Source organism: Spermophilus citellus (genome assembly GCF_964194105.1).
Source record: "Spermophilus citellus genome assembly, chromosome: 5".
Classification (NCBI taxonomy): domain Eukaryota; kingdom Metazoa; phylum Chordata; class Mammalia; order Rodentia; family Sciuridae; genus Spermophilus; species Spermophilus citellus.
In genome coordinates, this window is record NC_138186.1 from 80,520,820 (window position 1) to 80,534,481 (window position 13,662).

Consider the following 13,662-nt stretch of genomic DNA (forward strand, 5'->3'; position numbering starts at 1 on the left):
ACATTTATCCAGCATTTATCACAGTTGGATCTTTACTTATATTAATAGTTCCTATGTTCACATCTGATTTCTATTTCAGTACTAGTGTCAATTTGTCATCTAAAACCCCTAAGACTTTTCATAGGAACCATCAAGGCTTCCTCAGCCTAAGAAATCTAAAATTTCTGATTTTAGTAAAGTTTTCCACAAGGGGGGAAAAAAGCTGGCCTTTATATATAGCTCTATTTGTTATAACCTTACTTCCTTCAGATTAGCATACCATCCATGTGAGATTGACCATTGAAAGTTTAATAAAACATCTTCTAAATCTTCATTCAAACTGTTGATAAAAGAGTTAAATGGCTTGGGATTTTCCTTATCTGCCAGAAGATGCATGGTTTTCGATTCAATTCATAGCCATTAAAATATACGTAGTGCATCCCTGTAGCCCCAGCTATGCTGGAGGCTGCAATGGGAGGTCCACTTGAGCAGAGGAATTAGAAACCATCCTGGATACCATATTAAGGCCCTGTCTCAAATAAAGAAAAAAAGAATGAAAGAAAAAAAAATCTATGAAGAATCTCAGGTCACAATATTTGTCATAATCACAAGCATATGAGCAACTAATTTTATGTTCTTATTCCTGTACTCAATCAAAATACTCTATGTAAAGTCCAGTCTTCATAGAGCAGTAAAATAACTGCTAAGCTTTGGCAACCCCTGGTGGACCTCCTCAGGTTACTAAGAATCTCCTTTCCTGTTGGAAAAGACCCAACAGAACATTGCTAAGATCCTGGTGTGTGGTTTCCAGGATCTACTATTTCCCTCTTTGGATAATAGATAAAATATTCTTCCTTTGCTCCATCCACCTTCTCCAGTTTCTTAAAAATTACTATGATGCTAGTTTCCACATCTATATTTTAAAATTGGAGGTGATTTGTTTGAATCTGAAAGTTTGAATTTATTTAACAGAATTAGGTATCTAATTATTTAAATAATTAGGTAATTAGGAAGTTTAATTCCTAATTTTCCACCTTTAATTTAGGTTCCTTTCAGCCTCTTTTAGTATATTCCTCACAGTTCTCCTTGACAGAGAAGCAATATAAGAGTGGACTATTTTGTCTTTTCTTCAATAGCTATTCATATAAAACCAGTGGTTGTCAAGTATGGTTTTCAGACTCACAGGATTAGCATCACCTGAGAAATTATTAGCAATGCAGATTTTACAGCCCTGCCCCAAATCTTGTGGGACAGAAACTATGAAGATGGGGTACAGTAGCCAGTGTTTTCACCCATCATTCATGTAATTCATTCATTTAATTCATGCTCAAGTTTAAGAATCACTAAATTGGACGATTTTCCCCAAGCTGTGGTCTCACCCCTTCAGTACACATCCTTCTCTCTTTTGTTAAATTATCCATTTTCCCCAGGCTTCAGTGGATTCTAGGATGTCACATTCCTAATGTAGGCCAATAATCATGGTATTATTAGAAAATAAGTTTTCCCAAAATTTATTTTCTGTTTTCACTTCAATCAATGCCCTTTGTGACTGAGCTCAAGAGCTATCTGTCCATATTAAAATATATTCAGTTTTAAAATCTCAATTTAATGTCTCCTACATTCTCTAAATGTAGAAATTCATTTCCCCAAAGGCTGGATTATGCATCTGACTATGCTAAATATACAGGTGCTTTTACATTCCGTTTGTTTTTTTGTTTCTGTGTTGCTTTTCACAACTTAATTAATTTCTCAAAAGTCCTACTTCAACATTATGTTTTCTTGTGTAGGAAGTATGTTTGGATATATTTTAAGCAAGTCTAAGAGGCAGGCATATCTCTCATATAGACACTACTTCCTAAGAAAAATTATTTCTCCCCAAATATTTAATATATACAAATTTTCAGTAAAGCATGGCTATATCATTAGTTTAAAAATGTTGACTATAACTATAGATCATATTACATTTATATAAAACTAAATGTGTATTATATAAATTCATCTTTATAAAGTCAATACTCAGTATGAAGACTTCCTGTATAGTTTACAAGGTAGTAATAAAAATATGAAGTTAATAATACATCCTTAATACAGTATGATATATTTCCATAACTTTCCTCTAAATTCTGCTGCTATAAGTTTGGAATTATTTTTTATAAAAAACTAAATATATTCTTCCCTGACTTTGGAAATATTTTAAATGTATTTTTTAAGTAATTTTTTTTAGTGGTAGTTGGACGCAATAACTTTATTTTATTTATTTATTTTTATGTGGTTCTGAAGAATGAACCCAGCTCCTTGCACATGCTAGGCAAGCACTCTACCGCTGAGTCACAACCCCAGCCCCCTAAATGTATTTTACTGTTGATTTAACATACTTTGCCACTTAATGTTTTCATTTATAATTACTTCTGAAAAATCACAATTCATTACTGATTTATTATTTTAAGAGGCTTAGAAATAACTTCTTAAAATGTATACATATTTCACACTCAAGACCAATGGTAAAAGTACAAAAATCCACAACCATATTGTGGATTAGTGAAAAGTACAGAAGTGTAGATGTATCATGGTTTCTTCATGTGTAAAATAAAGAGATAATAATAAAATAACTAGATGTAAAATCTCTACAGCTAAGATACCACACGAGTGGTATATGTTTTGAAATTATCTTGAAAGTGTCTTTTCTTTGTAAATAATCTCCTACTTTTTGCACCTCTGTGTTAATGCAGAATAGTTATCATTTTACTTGAAAACTGAATGATAATAAGTAAAATTCAATATATCTAAAATTATTCATAGTTTTATAAACCAATTCTATATTATTATTTATTCTGTAGTTACCTATACCTAGTGAAATTTTAAATGAGGTTGCTCTTCATTGTAGACAAGGTTGCTGTCACCATGTACATTGTGCCAACTCTTGCTGAGGTCAATACTTTTTTTTTTTTTTTTGAAGAGAGAGAGAGAAGAGAGAGAGAGAGAGAATTTTTAATGTTTATTTTTCAGTTTTTGGTGGACACAACATCTTTTTTAAATTTTATTTTATGTAGTGCTAAGGATCAAACCCAGTGCAGTGCCCCACGCATGCCAGGCGAGCGCGTTACCGCTTAAGCCACATCCTCAGCCCTGAGGTCAATTCTTTGTTCCCCCTTCGACCCCTGGGATCCAAGCCAGGGGTGCTCTACCACTGAACTAAATCTCCAGTCCTTTTTATTATTTTTTTTTATATATTTTTAATCAGGGCATCTCTAAGTTGCTGAGGCTTGCCTGAGACTTGTGATCCTCCTGTCTCAGCCTCCTGAGTGACTGAGATTACAGGCATGTGCCATGGTGCCTGGCAAATCTTGGCATTTCAATACCAAATTTACCAAGAATATGTTTTTAGCATTTTTTCTTTATACTTAAAACAGGTAATTGTACATAGTTAAGCATGCTTTAAGATATTCTACCTCTATTGTCCACAATACATTTTTTTCTTTTTATACAGAGGCAAAAAAAAAGTGGGAAAAAAGTAAAATATATTTCAATAAAGAATTCTGAACCCTTTTTGGTTTGTTTGCTTTAGTTTGGGTTGGTTTGTTTTTCATTTTGTTCCCTTTTATATCATAGGTGATCATATTCCACCCACTCCCATTTTTTTCCATAAATAACTTTTTTTTCATGTTTCAAATAGAATGGCTTATATAGTTGTTGTTGTTTTTTTTTTCTGTTTGAACTCAATTTTAACACCTGGCCTCCTTTTCAAGGGCATTTTCACCTATAGATTGATCTTGTAAAAAAGAAGACAATGATGATAACGACAATCCTTTTATCGCCTCCTACATGTAGCTTAATGGGACAGATTCTTTTCAATCCTGTATCTACCTTTACCACAGACACTTCAATGGATAAATGCTGATTAATTTTCACATAATTTTTGGAGGATTTCTAACCCAGTAGGATAAAGTTCCCACTGGTTATCTCTTTCAAGAACTATTTTAATAAAAACTTCTCCAGCAGTTTAGGGGGGAAAGCCTTTAAAAGAAATCAAGTTTATGTGAATATATCCATAATTTCATAAACTCTTTTGGAGTAGATTGATGGAGTAAACTTCTCTGGTAATCTACCTGTCCCTTGAAAAGTCACATGTAGCTGTTGAAGGACAGAGACCTGAGGTGTTTGAAAGCTAGTAACTCAGCTTTCAGACATGCTTTGACTATGGGCTCCCAGTGAGCTATGAGAGCTTGACAGAATCAGTACGGACTGAGTAATCAGGACCATGAGCAAACAAGTAGATTTATAACTTCTTAAATGATTGTTTTAAAATTTATTAAAGCAATTTAGTGGGAAGAGAGATAATAGCATACAATAATAAGCTCTAACTTTTCTTTTATGAAATATCATGCCCTAATTCACAGTTCTTCATAAGGATATTGGCCCTTGCCGAGCAGCAACAATAACAGGAACACTCTCCAGGATTTCTCTAAATGACGATGAGGAAGAAAAGGGAACAAACCCTGAAGGGCTGAGCTATTCAACATTGCCAGGAAATGTAATTTCCAAAGTCATCATCCAGCAACCCACAGGCCTGCATATGCCCATGAGTATGAATGAGCTGGGTAATCAATGTTTGAAAAAAGAGAACAGTGAATTGCGGAGAACTGTGTACTTATGTACAGATGACAATTTAAGAGGGGCCGATATGGACATCGTCCATCCTCAAGAAAGAATGATAGAAAGTGACTATATTGTGATGCCCAGAAGTTCTGTAAATACCCAGCCATCAATGAAAGAGGAAAGCAAAATGAATATTGGCATGGAAACCTTGCCGCATGAAAGGTTATTGCACTACAAAGTGAATCCTGAATTCAATATGAATCCCCCTGTAATGGACCAGTTCAATATGAACTTAGAGCAACATCTTGCACCCCAGGAACATATGCAGAATTTGCCCTTTGAGCCTCGCACAGCTGTGAAGAATTTCATGGCCTCTGAGTTGGATGATAATGCAGGACTATCAAGAAGTGAAACTGGATCAACGATATCCATGAGTTCTCTAGAGGTGAGCAATAAGAAGTTAAATCTTTCTTTGATATATGACATACATGTACGTGACATATATAATCATGGGACACTGGTGTTGGAGAAGGACTTAGCTATTCGGGATATGTGTTATATTAAGAATTTTTGGCATTAGAATATTTAGATTCCAAATTCTGGACATAGGGTTTTTCTAGTAGTTCATCAGAATCCTTATTCAAGATGATCTAAAAAAGTAAAGATTCCACTATATTCAAAATGATACCTCTCAGTCATAATTCTTTTGTAATGGGAATCAAGTCAAACACTCATAAAGAAAAAAAATAGAAAATCCTCCTGTTATTTTTTAGTTACCAGAGGTCTTTTTTGGTGGGTGAAGTTGTATCTGGATGGCATTACAAAGTTAAACCAAGATCTGGGTTATTTTTGTATAAGGGCACCTGTTAAAAATAATGAAACTAGAATGTTTCTCTAAGTCCCACCATCACACTGATTTTTTAAATAAATTATTATTACATTACATAATTTTTCAGAGTAAATGTTTTGCTTCTAACTCTTACAGATGATGACAACTGAAATTTTTGGCCTTAAATTATGAATTAACAAAAAAGATATAATGTAAACATCTAAGAATCAGGATTCTGAGGCCCAACCACATGGCCTTTTGTGCTTCATAAGTCCAATAGAAGTAAAAAAGTAAACTTCTCTCAGCTTTTCTCTGCTCAACATAGACAGTAGCCAATAATTCAAATTGTATTAGAATCAATTAAGATCCAAGACATATAAGGTCTTATTTTCTACTGACATATATTCTCTTATTGATTTGTATGTGGCTTTTATATCCTTTACCTTGAAGTTTTACTGTAAGCCTGTTATGGGAATATATGTTAAGTATACAATGTAATTTATGCATTCTTCTTGACTTATTGCCAGTTGTTTTAATTAGTAGATTATTGTATAAGACAATATTTAGAGAAAGACACTATCTTCAGTTGCCTGCTCTTCAGTGTCCAAAAGAGCTCAGAGATAATTGCTTCTTAATTTTCCCCAAAACCCATGCCTTCTAGTCCATCATAATAAAGAGACATCTTGAGAGGATAAAGAAACATGCTGAATAATTTAATGTTTTTCTCAACTAGATTGAGAAAATTCTAGACCAAAATGGGAATATGAATAGAGTTTAAGAGAAAGCCCTAAGTTCTGGATCATCTTCAAACAGAATAGGGTTTCTGAGGCTAACCACATAGGAGTCATTTCCCAGAACCAAAGGCATGGACAGGGGCACTGAGGTCAATCAAGTTCAACTCCAGAGTGGTCAGAACTTTTCTTTGGACAAAAGCATTCTATTCTTCTGAATTCACCAAGTCACTACTGTTTCCCTAATCACAAACTACAAAATGTTCATGTAAAGTCACAAAAGTATTTAAGAGGAATTTCAGTGACTGTGCATATAATAACATAATATCAAAAGCAATCATAATGACCATATGGAAGTTTTACATTTAGAATGTCTTTTTTTAAAGGCACTAAAGAGATTTGAATGGAATTTCATTAAAGTATTTTGGTTGTTGTAAAAATGTTTAGCATTTAAAAGTCCCCAAACCTCCCTGGACTTGGTATTGTACAGACTATGTGTGCTGGGACAATAGACTGTATTTTCCAGGTACTGCTTTTTTCAGTTTGTAATTTTTCCAAATCTCTGTGTGCTTATAATGAAGTATAAGCATCATATGTAATGGTGACTCACCAAAAGATCTGCATTTAAATGACTTACAGATTACAGACTTACATCTTAAAAAGAAAGGAAACTCAGGATTCAGAATGAAAATTTATTTCTTCATTTCCATTCTTTAAAAACCATAATAGTTAATAATTGCTTAGGGTGACCATTTTAGAAGACAACTGAAAAAGAACGTATATATGTGAGGATGAATAATAAAAATTAGCATTTATATAGCATCTTTCATTAGCGGATCCTCAAACCACCTGAAAAATATGAATTAATTAATCTTCACAAGCCCTCTGTGCAATGGATAAATTGTTTTAATCTTCAATGGAAAGTCATTTGTTCAAGGTTACAGAGACAGTATGTAGCAAATCTAGGAGTAGAATCTTTCTGTCCTGATCAAATCTATGCTGTCCAAAAGAGACAGTAATGAGCCTGAACATTAGCATGAAGATAACTTTAATGTTTTTTAACCCCTGATAGACACTTAGTCTTATGATGAGTATAACACAAAATGGATAAAGTCCTTTTCTGTCCTGTAAGTACGTACAGCTCACAGATTTCAGAGATGAGACTGTGATCCATGGAGATAAAATATCAGTGGCGTGATTTTCTTTTTGACCTGAGCAATGCATTATCCAGTAGAGTCTTCAGCTTTGTTAGGTGGCATCTGCAGGCCCAACAGTGAGGAAGATGATATTTTGACAATGATAGAGGAAAAGCAAAAGGATGACTGGAGCATCCTCATGCAGTGTGGGGATCAACAGTAGTCATGAAGTTTCTTGGGTCTTGGAAGATAATAGGAAGACAAAAGTAAGTGAACATGTGGATTAGATGAAGCCTACAGAAATAAAACAGTTTGGGTCTTTGACACCTCTTAGTGAGAAGGGAGATTAAACCCACAGGAATATCCACCCTGGGGAGCTGGCACAGCAGAAGATGGTCAGGTGCCTCATGATCTTTTCAAGGATATATTATAAAGATGGGTATATTGATTTAGGAATTGGACTCCAAAAGAGTGAGTTTTCACAAATTGCCAACATCAAAAGAAGAGAAAAAGAAGAGGGTAAAATCCCCCAGCAATAGCACTGAATTCAGTATCCATGAGAAAAGTGCAAGGGAGAAAAAACAGGAGTGGAGGTAGAAAATAAAAAGAAAGCCAGAGAGACTGGAGGGGGCAAGTGGGTGGAAGTGTTTATTCAAGTTAGCAGAAGCCAACAAGGAAAGGAGGAGGCTCTCAGGAAAGGCAGTGCCAGCAGGAGAGCCTCCAGCCCCAGGGGAGTTTGTTCACTTCACCCCCAGTTATTGGATGTAAAACAATGAACAAATTCATGAAGTTTCTGAGTATAAAAGTGTATCTAGGTTATCTCCATGCCCACTATTACCTTGTTTCTTTATTTCTTGAAATTTTTTGTCTTCCTCACTCTGGTCATTCCCAGAATGGACTTGTTAAGCAATTCTGAAATTTTCAGGTTTCAAGTTCCTCTAAGTATGGAATAATTGCAGTATTAATATGACAGATTTTTTTTTCACAATGGTTCAAGTCCTAGAAGTCCTCTAGCCACTTTGAGTGAGGTTAAGAATGAAATTATAATCAGCACTTTAAGTCATTCACCTTCAATTAGTTAATGAAGCGTGGCAAGTCCATGGTATGTGTAAGCAGGAAAGAAAAAAAAAAAACACTTTTTTTTTTTTTTTTAACGTGGAATAAGGGAACAAAAGAGGGATGGTGGTTCTCAAGCATATGACAACTTTTAAATCTTGGATTATAATTCTACTGCTTTATTTTCTGAAAAATTATGAGTGTATTATTGTAAGACAGCAGGTTTGTACTTTTCCTTTGAATCACTGAAAAATATTTATTCAATAGCCTGTAACTGTGCATGTCCTAGGCCTGTTTGGCATATGATCCACTCTTCACCTCTTTTCCCTGTATAGCTCTGGGTTAATACAGGGCTATGTCACAGACTTCTGGTTAGATTCAGTCAAACAGGAAGCACTGGGAAGAGGATGGGGGTTGGGGAAAAGACAGAAACTAGTTTTATCCTGCTCTTTCTGCTTTGAGGCTGCACCTTGTGTCTCTCTAGCTGCAGCTCCCAGGGCACTTCCTGCTTCTGCCAGGTATTCCAATCCCTGGGCTCAAATTACATTGCTATCTCCCTTTGTCTGTCCATTTTAGGGGGCACACTGGCTACTTCTGCTAATGCCTTGCTTACCCCATAGTTCAGTATGCATCTTCTTAGCTCCTCTATCATTTGAATTCTTGTGGAACATTTTGCTCAAATATAAATACATTAAATGTTTTCTGTTGTTCTGCAAATCTTGCCTTAATTTTTCTTATTAATGAAGATATTTGAATAACCAATAAGGGTTAGATAGTATGTTACAAAATTATTTTATCAAAACCAGTGCGTTTTGCTATTCTCTTTATATATAAAATTACCTGTATCACTGAAAACATTCTCAGATCAGTCACCCTCAATTTTTAAATGGGTGGAATGAGATACATTCTAGGCTAAATTTTTATACACTGCTTTCCCCCGGACATGAATTATAGAGCTCTCAGCATAATGGTTTTTAAAGGTAAAATATTTTAGCGATAAAGTCACTTCATAGGTGCCTCCCTTATGGCTGTTGTGAGAATCAAATTATGTAATGTACATGAAAACCTTTGAAAATTGTAAGGAGCACTTGAGATGTAAGGTTGTGTTATTATTATGTCATTACCATTATGCCCTGAATTTCTGCAAAAGAAGCTTGAACGCTGTATTAAATCAATTCAGGATATTAGACAAAATGTTATGGCCTTACTTGGGAACCAGGAGTCTCTGTCACTAACAGAAACCATTATAAAACTGACCATGGACAGAAACAAGTTTTTCTTTTTTATATTTTTCTCATGTAGGTCGATGAAAGCAAGGCTTTCCCTTTTCCACTACTTTGTTTGTGCTCCTGAATTAGGGAATTTTATCTTTATATAGGCATACAAACAAAATTACCCTGAATAAAAATCATTTTAGAAAACTAATTACTTTCAGACATCTACCCCAGCTATTTTTAATGAATTTGCTATCAAAGCTTTCTCCTTGTGAGTTCTTTGCTCACCCATAATAGAAACTTTTAATAGTGGTCATATTGCCATTCATTAGTCAGTGGAATTTATTACTTGCTGTGAATCTTCTAGTGTCTTGTCCAGCTTAATTTGCATTGACACAAACAATGAAGCATTTCCTCTGAGAAATTATTCATCATTTTACAAGGGTTAGAAGTGCTGAGTTGCTTCTCTGCATGTGCTCCCTAAGTATTACTCTGAGTATCCTGACACTATGGTGTATTTTCTGACTTTTAAATAATCCTAAAGAATTTCTCCCTTCTACCAGTGATAAGCTTGCCTTCCTGTAAACTGTCTTGATTCTCTTGACTGTCCGTCAATCTATTTGAAATGCTTTCCTTTGTGTATATAGTCCATTTGCTTACCTGAATTATAGGAGAACATTACTGAGAAAATCAACTACAACAAAACAAGAGCAAAAAGTCACATTCTTTTGAACTTTTCTGGCTGCCATATTTCAGCTCCTTAAATCATTGGTCTATTATAATTTCATGAATGTGCCATACCCTCTGCTATACATAAATGGTTAAGATAGACATGAATCCAGCCCTGAGAGAGAATCAACTACAGAGAGACAGCCAACAAACCATTTTTTAAAAAGAGTAATTTAAAACATTATGCTGTATCCGTTAATGATCATGCAATGTGAAGGAAAGACTTCATTAGACATGGTGGTAGGTAAAGTCTTTGGAAGTATAAAGCAGTAAGAAATCTTATTTGAGAAAAAGCATGACTTATGAGGAACTGGAGGGTAAAGTAATGTTTTAGGCTAAAGAAACTGCAAGTGTAGAGTTCCTGGGGATGAATTGTGTTATCCAGGAAGAATATTAGATAAAAAAGAACTCAGAAATTTGTCATTTAGAAAGCCGAAAAATGAGGAAGAGCCAACAAAGAAACTTGAAAATGAGCTGCAGTAAATGAGAGAAGGGAAGAAAGAAAAAGCAAAAGCTGAGAGATTATGAGTATTTTAATGAGGAAGTGATTAACTTTCAAAAGCTTCTGAGAGTCTAATAAGATGAGGATGGAAAACTGACCTTGGTATTTGACCAAATGGAGCTCATTAGCGACCTTTGACAAGAAAAGTTTGAATGGAGTCTTAAGAATAGAATACAAGTTGGGGTGAGTTTGAAGTGGGAAATTAGGAAGAGGAAACAGCACAGAAGAAACATCATCTACTAAGACAAAAAGGATTACTTATTTCAAATTATTTGGGAAATCAAGAATATGTATTATATCTTCATAAAATATTTTAATATTACACTGGCTTATTTGAAATTTACATGTAACTTTTTTTTTTCAATTATCAACATCAGAAAAATTGTTATGGCTTGATCACTGTTTTAGTCACCTTTTTTGCTGTTGTGACTGACCAGAACAATTGGAGAGGAGGAAAAGTTTATTTGGGGGCCTACGGTTTCAGAGGTCCCAGTCTAGAAGGCCAGGTCCATTCCTCAGAGCTCAAGGTGAGGAGGAACACGGCAGAAGAGTATGACAGAGGCAAGCAGCTCACATGATGATCAGAAAGCAGAGAGAGATCTCTACTCAACAAACACAAACTATATACCCCATAGCCACACACCCAAAGAACCACATCCACAAGCCTCCAGTCACCACTCATTTAATCCCATTAGGGATTAATTTGCTGATTAGGTTCAGGCTATAACCCTATCATTTCTCCTCCAAACCTTCTTGCTTTGTCTCACACATGAACTATTGGGGTACACCTCATATAAAACAATAACAAACACTTTTCATAGTTGATTCTCGTTTTTAAATTGTATAAACATTATTTCTAACCACTTTCCGTACCTTATGATGTCATTCCACAGAGCTCAGAATATTTGAATAGCAATGTAAGGTTATTGACAGTTTCAACAAACCTAAGTGCTTTGAAAGACTTTCAAAAATGCTGCATTGTACACCAAATGTGGAAATAGACCAACACTAAACAAAAGTGGACATTCTGGTTTCTCCTTACACCACCAATTTCCCAGGGTCTGATACTTCTTTAAGATAAGCTAGATTTTGCAATGGGAGAGTCATATCTGAGAGTGGAAACGCCTGCTACTCTTCACCATTGTAGCATTTCTCATAACCCAAATCATATTAAAATGATTTTTTAAGTTATTTTACTCAACACCGATTTCCTGTGAAATAAATATCATACGGATGTTTGTGTTCTTCAAAATGCAATACACATGCAAAAGCTGATCAGTTTGTCCTTGCCTTCAGGTTAGAAAACATCTCAGCCCTACTACTATCATTCCTTACTGCCTGGGTTCTCAAATGCCATTATTGTTGAGTTCTAGGAACAAGGGGCACAAGTCATCTGGCAGTGAAGTATTATCTAGTGTCTCTGAGAAAATAAGAGATAATGGGGCAAAAGCTGAACTTGCAGCTGGAAGATCTCCCTTAGAATCCCAGCTCATTTTCTTACCACCCAGATGAAGTGGGAAAATTATTTTAACTCTACTGGCCTCAGTTTTACATATGCATAAAATGCATGGCTAACATGTTCAAGTGTGAAAGCACTTTATAAACTACAAAAGGTTGAAACATTCAGTCAGTATTGTAGGGACCTGAATAAAATAACTCAAATATTTATCTCCTTTGGACTTTAAATATCAGACACATTTTCCCCCACTCTAATTTCTAAGTCCATTTTGCTTTATTTCACATCCACTACCATCCCGCCACCTTTAAGCTCTTTTGATTAAAATCTTTTTGCTTCATTTGTTCATCCCTTGGCCTAATCCTTCAAAACTGCCAGTTCTGCTATACCTTCATATTAGAATTTAATTTTAATAAAATTAAATAGGAGAGAGAGAGAGCGAGAGAGCGCGCGAGTGCTATTTGTAGGGGAGTATCCATTTTCGTTTCCATATTTCACATTGACATAGGTGACATCTACACTCAGAATCTTTCTCTGGTGTTCTCCCAGGTTGCTGTCTTTTGTTATTGCTCCTATAACATGAAGCCTTTAGCAATATGTATGCCTCAGCATTTTCAGTTCTTAGGCAACAGGGCCTTTGCATTCGGAAACTAACAGGGCAACATATGGCTGTTATCACCTTGGCAAGTGAGAAAACCTCAGTGCATGCAGCAGAAGGCCCTCTTATTCTTCTAGCTAATGAACCCTTCTTTAAAAAAATATAAATTTCACTATTTACTTTTCAAATGGAATAAAAAGCTATGACTAATGTTTTATAATAATTGCTTGAAACTGAGTGTTTTCATGATTGAATTTTGCTGTATTAAGAAAGAATTTTGCTTAATGCACACTTACAAAAATGTCCTGCTGAGTCACAGTGCCAAGAAGGCAAAGCATCCAAGATAGGCATGGAAACACTGACATTTAGTCTAGCATATCGCAGCAAAGTGTGGTGCAGGATGTTGGAGCCTGATTTTTCTACAGCACAGTTAGATAACAATAGAGGCAGGGAGATGGCAAAGAAGGCGGGGTTAAATGCCTACCCACACATTTTCTTCTTCCAGGATGTCACCAGTCAAGGGTAGGGTGCTGTTGGAGGCAAGGAGCAAGTGAGATCAACATGCTGGGTTTCCATTTAATAAAGCAATTTTTGTTCAGTTTTTTTCCCCCTTTGGTAACATTCTGAAGGCTGGATTATAATCTTCAACAGTTTTAACTAAATAAAATTATTTCAGGTCTTTTTTTAAAACAAAACCTCTTGGTACATCACCTTCTTTCTGTTGATATATACTTTGAATGAGTAGGTTACACAGGAAGGTTCTGGTTTTATAATGACAATTTTAAACTAGCAGCAGAAAATCAGTCAAAGTTTTCAATACAAGGCACTAGTATTTT

General features: G+C 35.2%; 1 protein-coding gene across 1 annotated transcript in view; it reads left to right on the plus strand.

Annotated features, from left to right (window-relative positions):
- Positions 1–13,662, plus strand: part of ADGRB3 (adhesion G protein-coupled receptor B3) — a 696,487-nt gene that overhangs the window by 666,025 nt on the left and 16,800 nt on the right. The window contains exon 29 of the mRNA XM_081296489.1: positions 4,377–5,020. Within this exon, the coding sequence (XP_081152615.1) occupies positions 4,377–5,020 (644 nt within the window). The remainder of the gene's footprint in view (positions 1–4,376; positions 5,021–13,662) is intronic.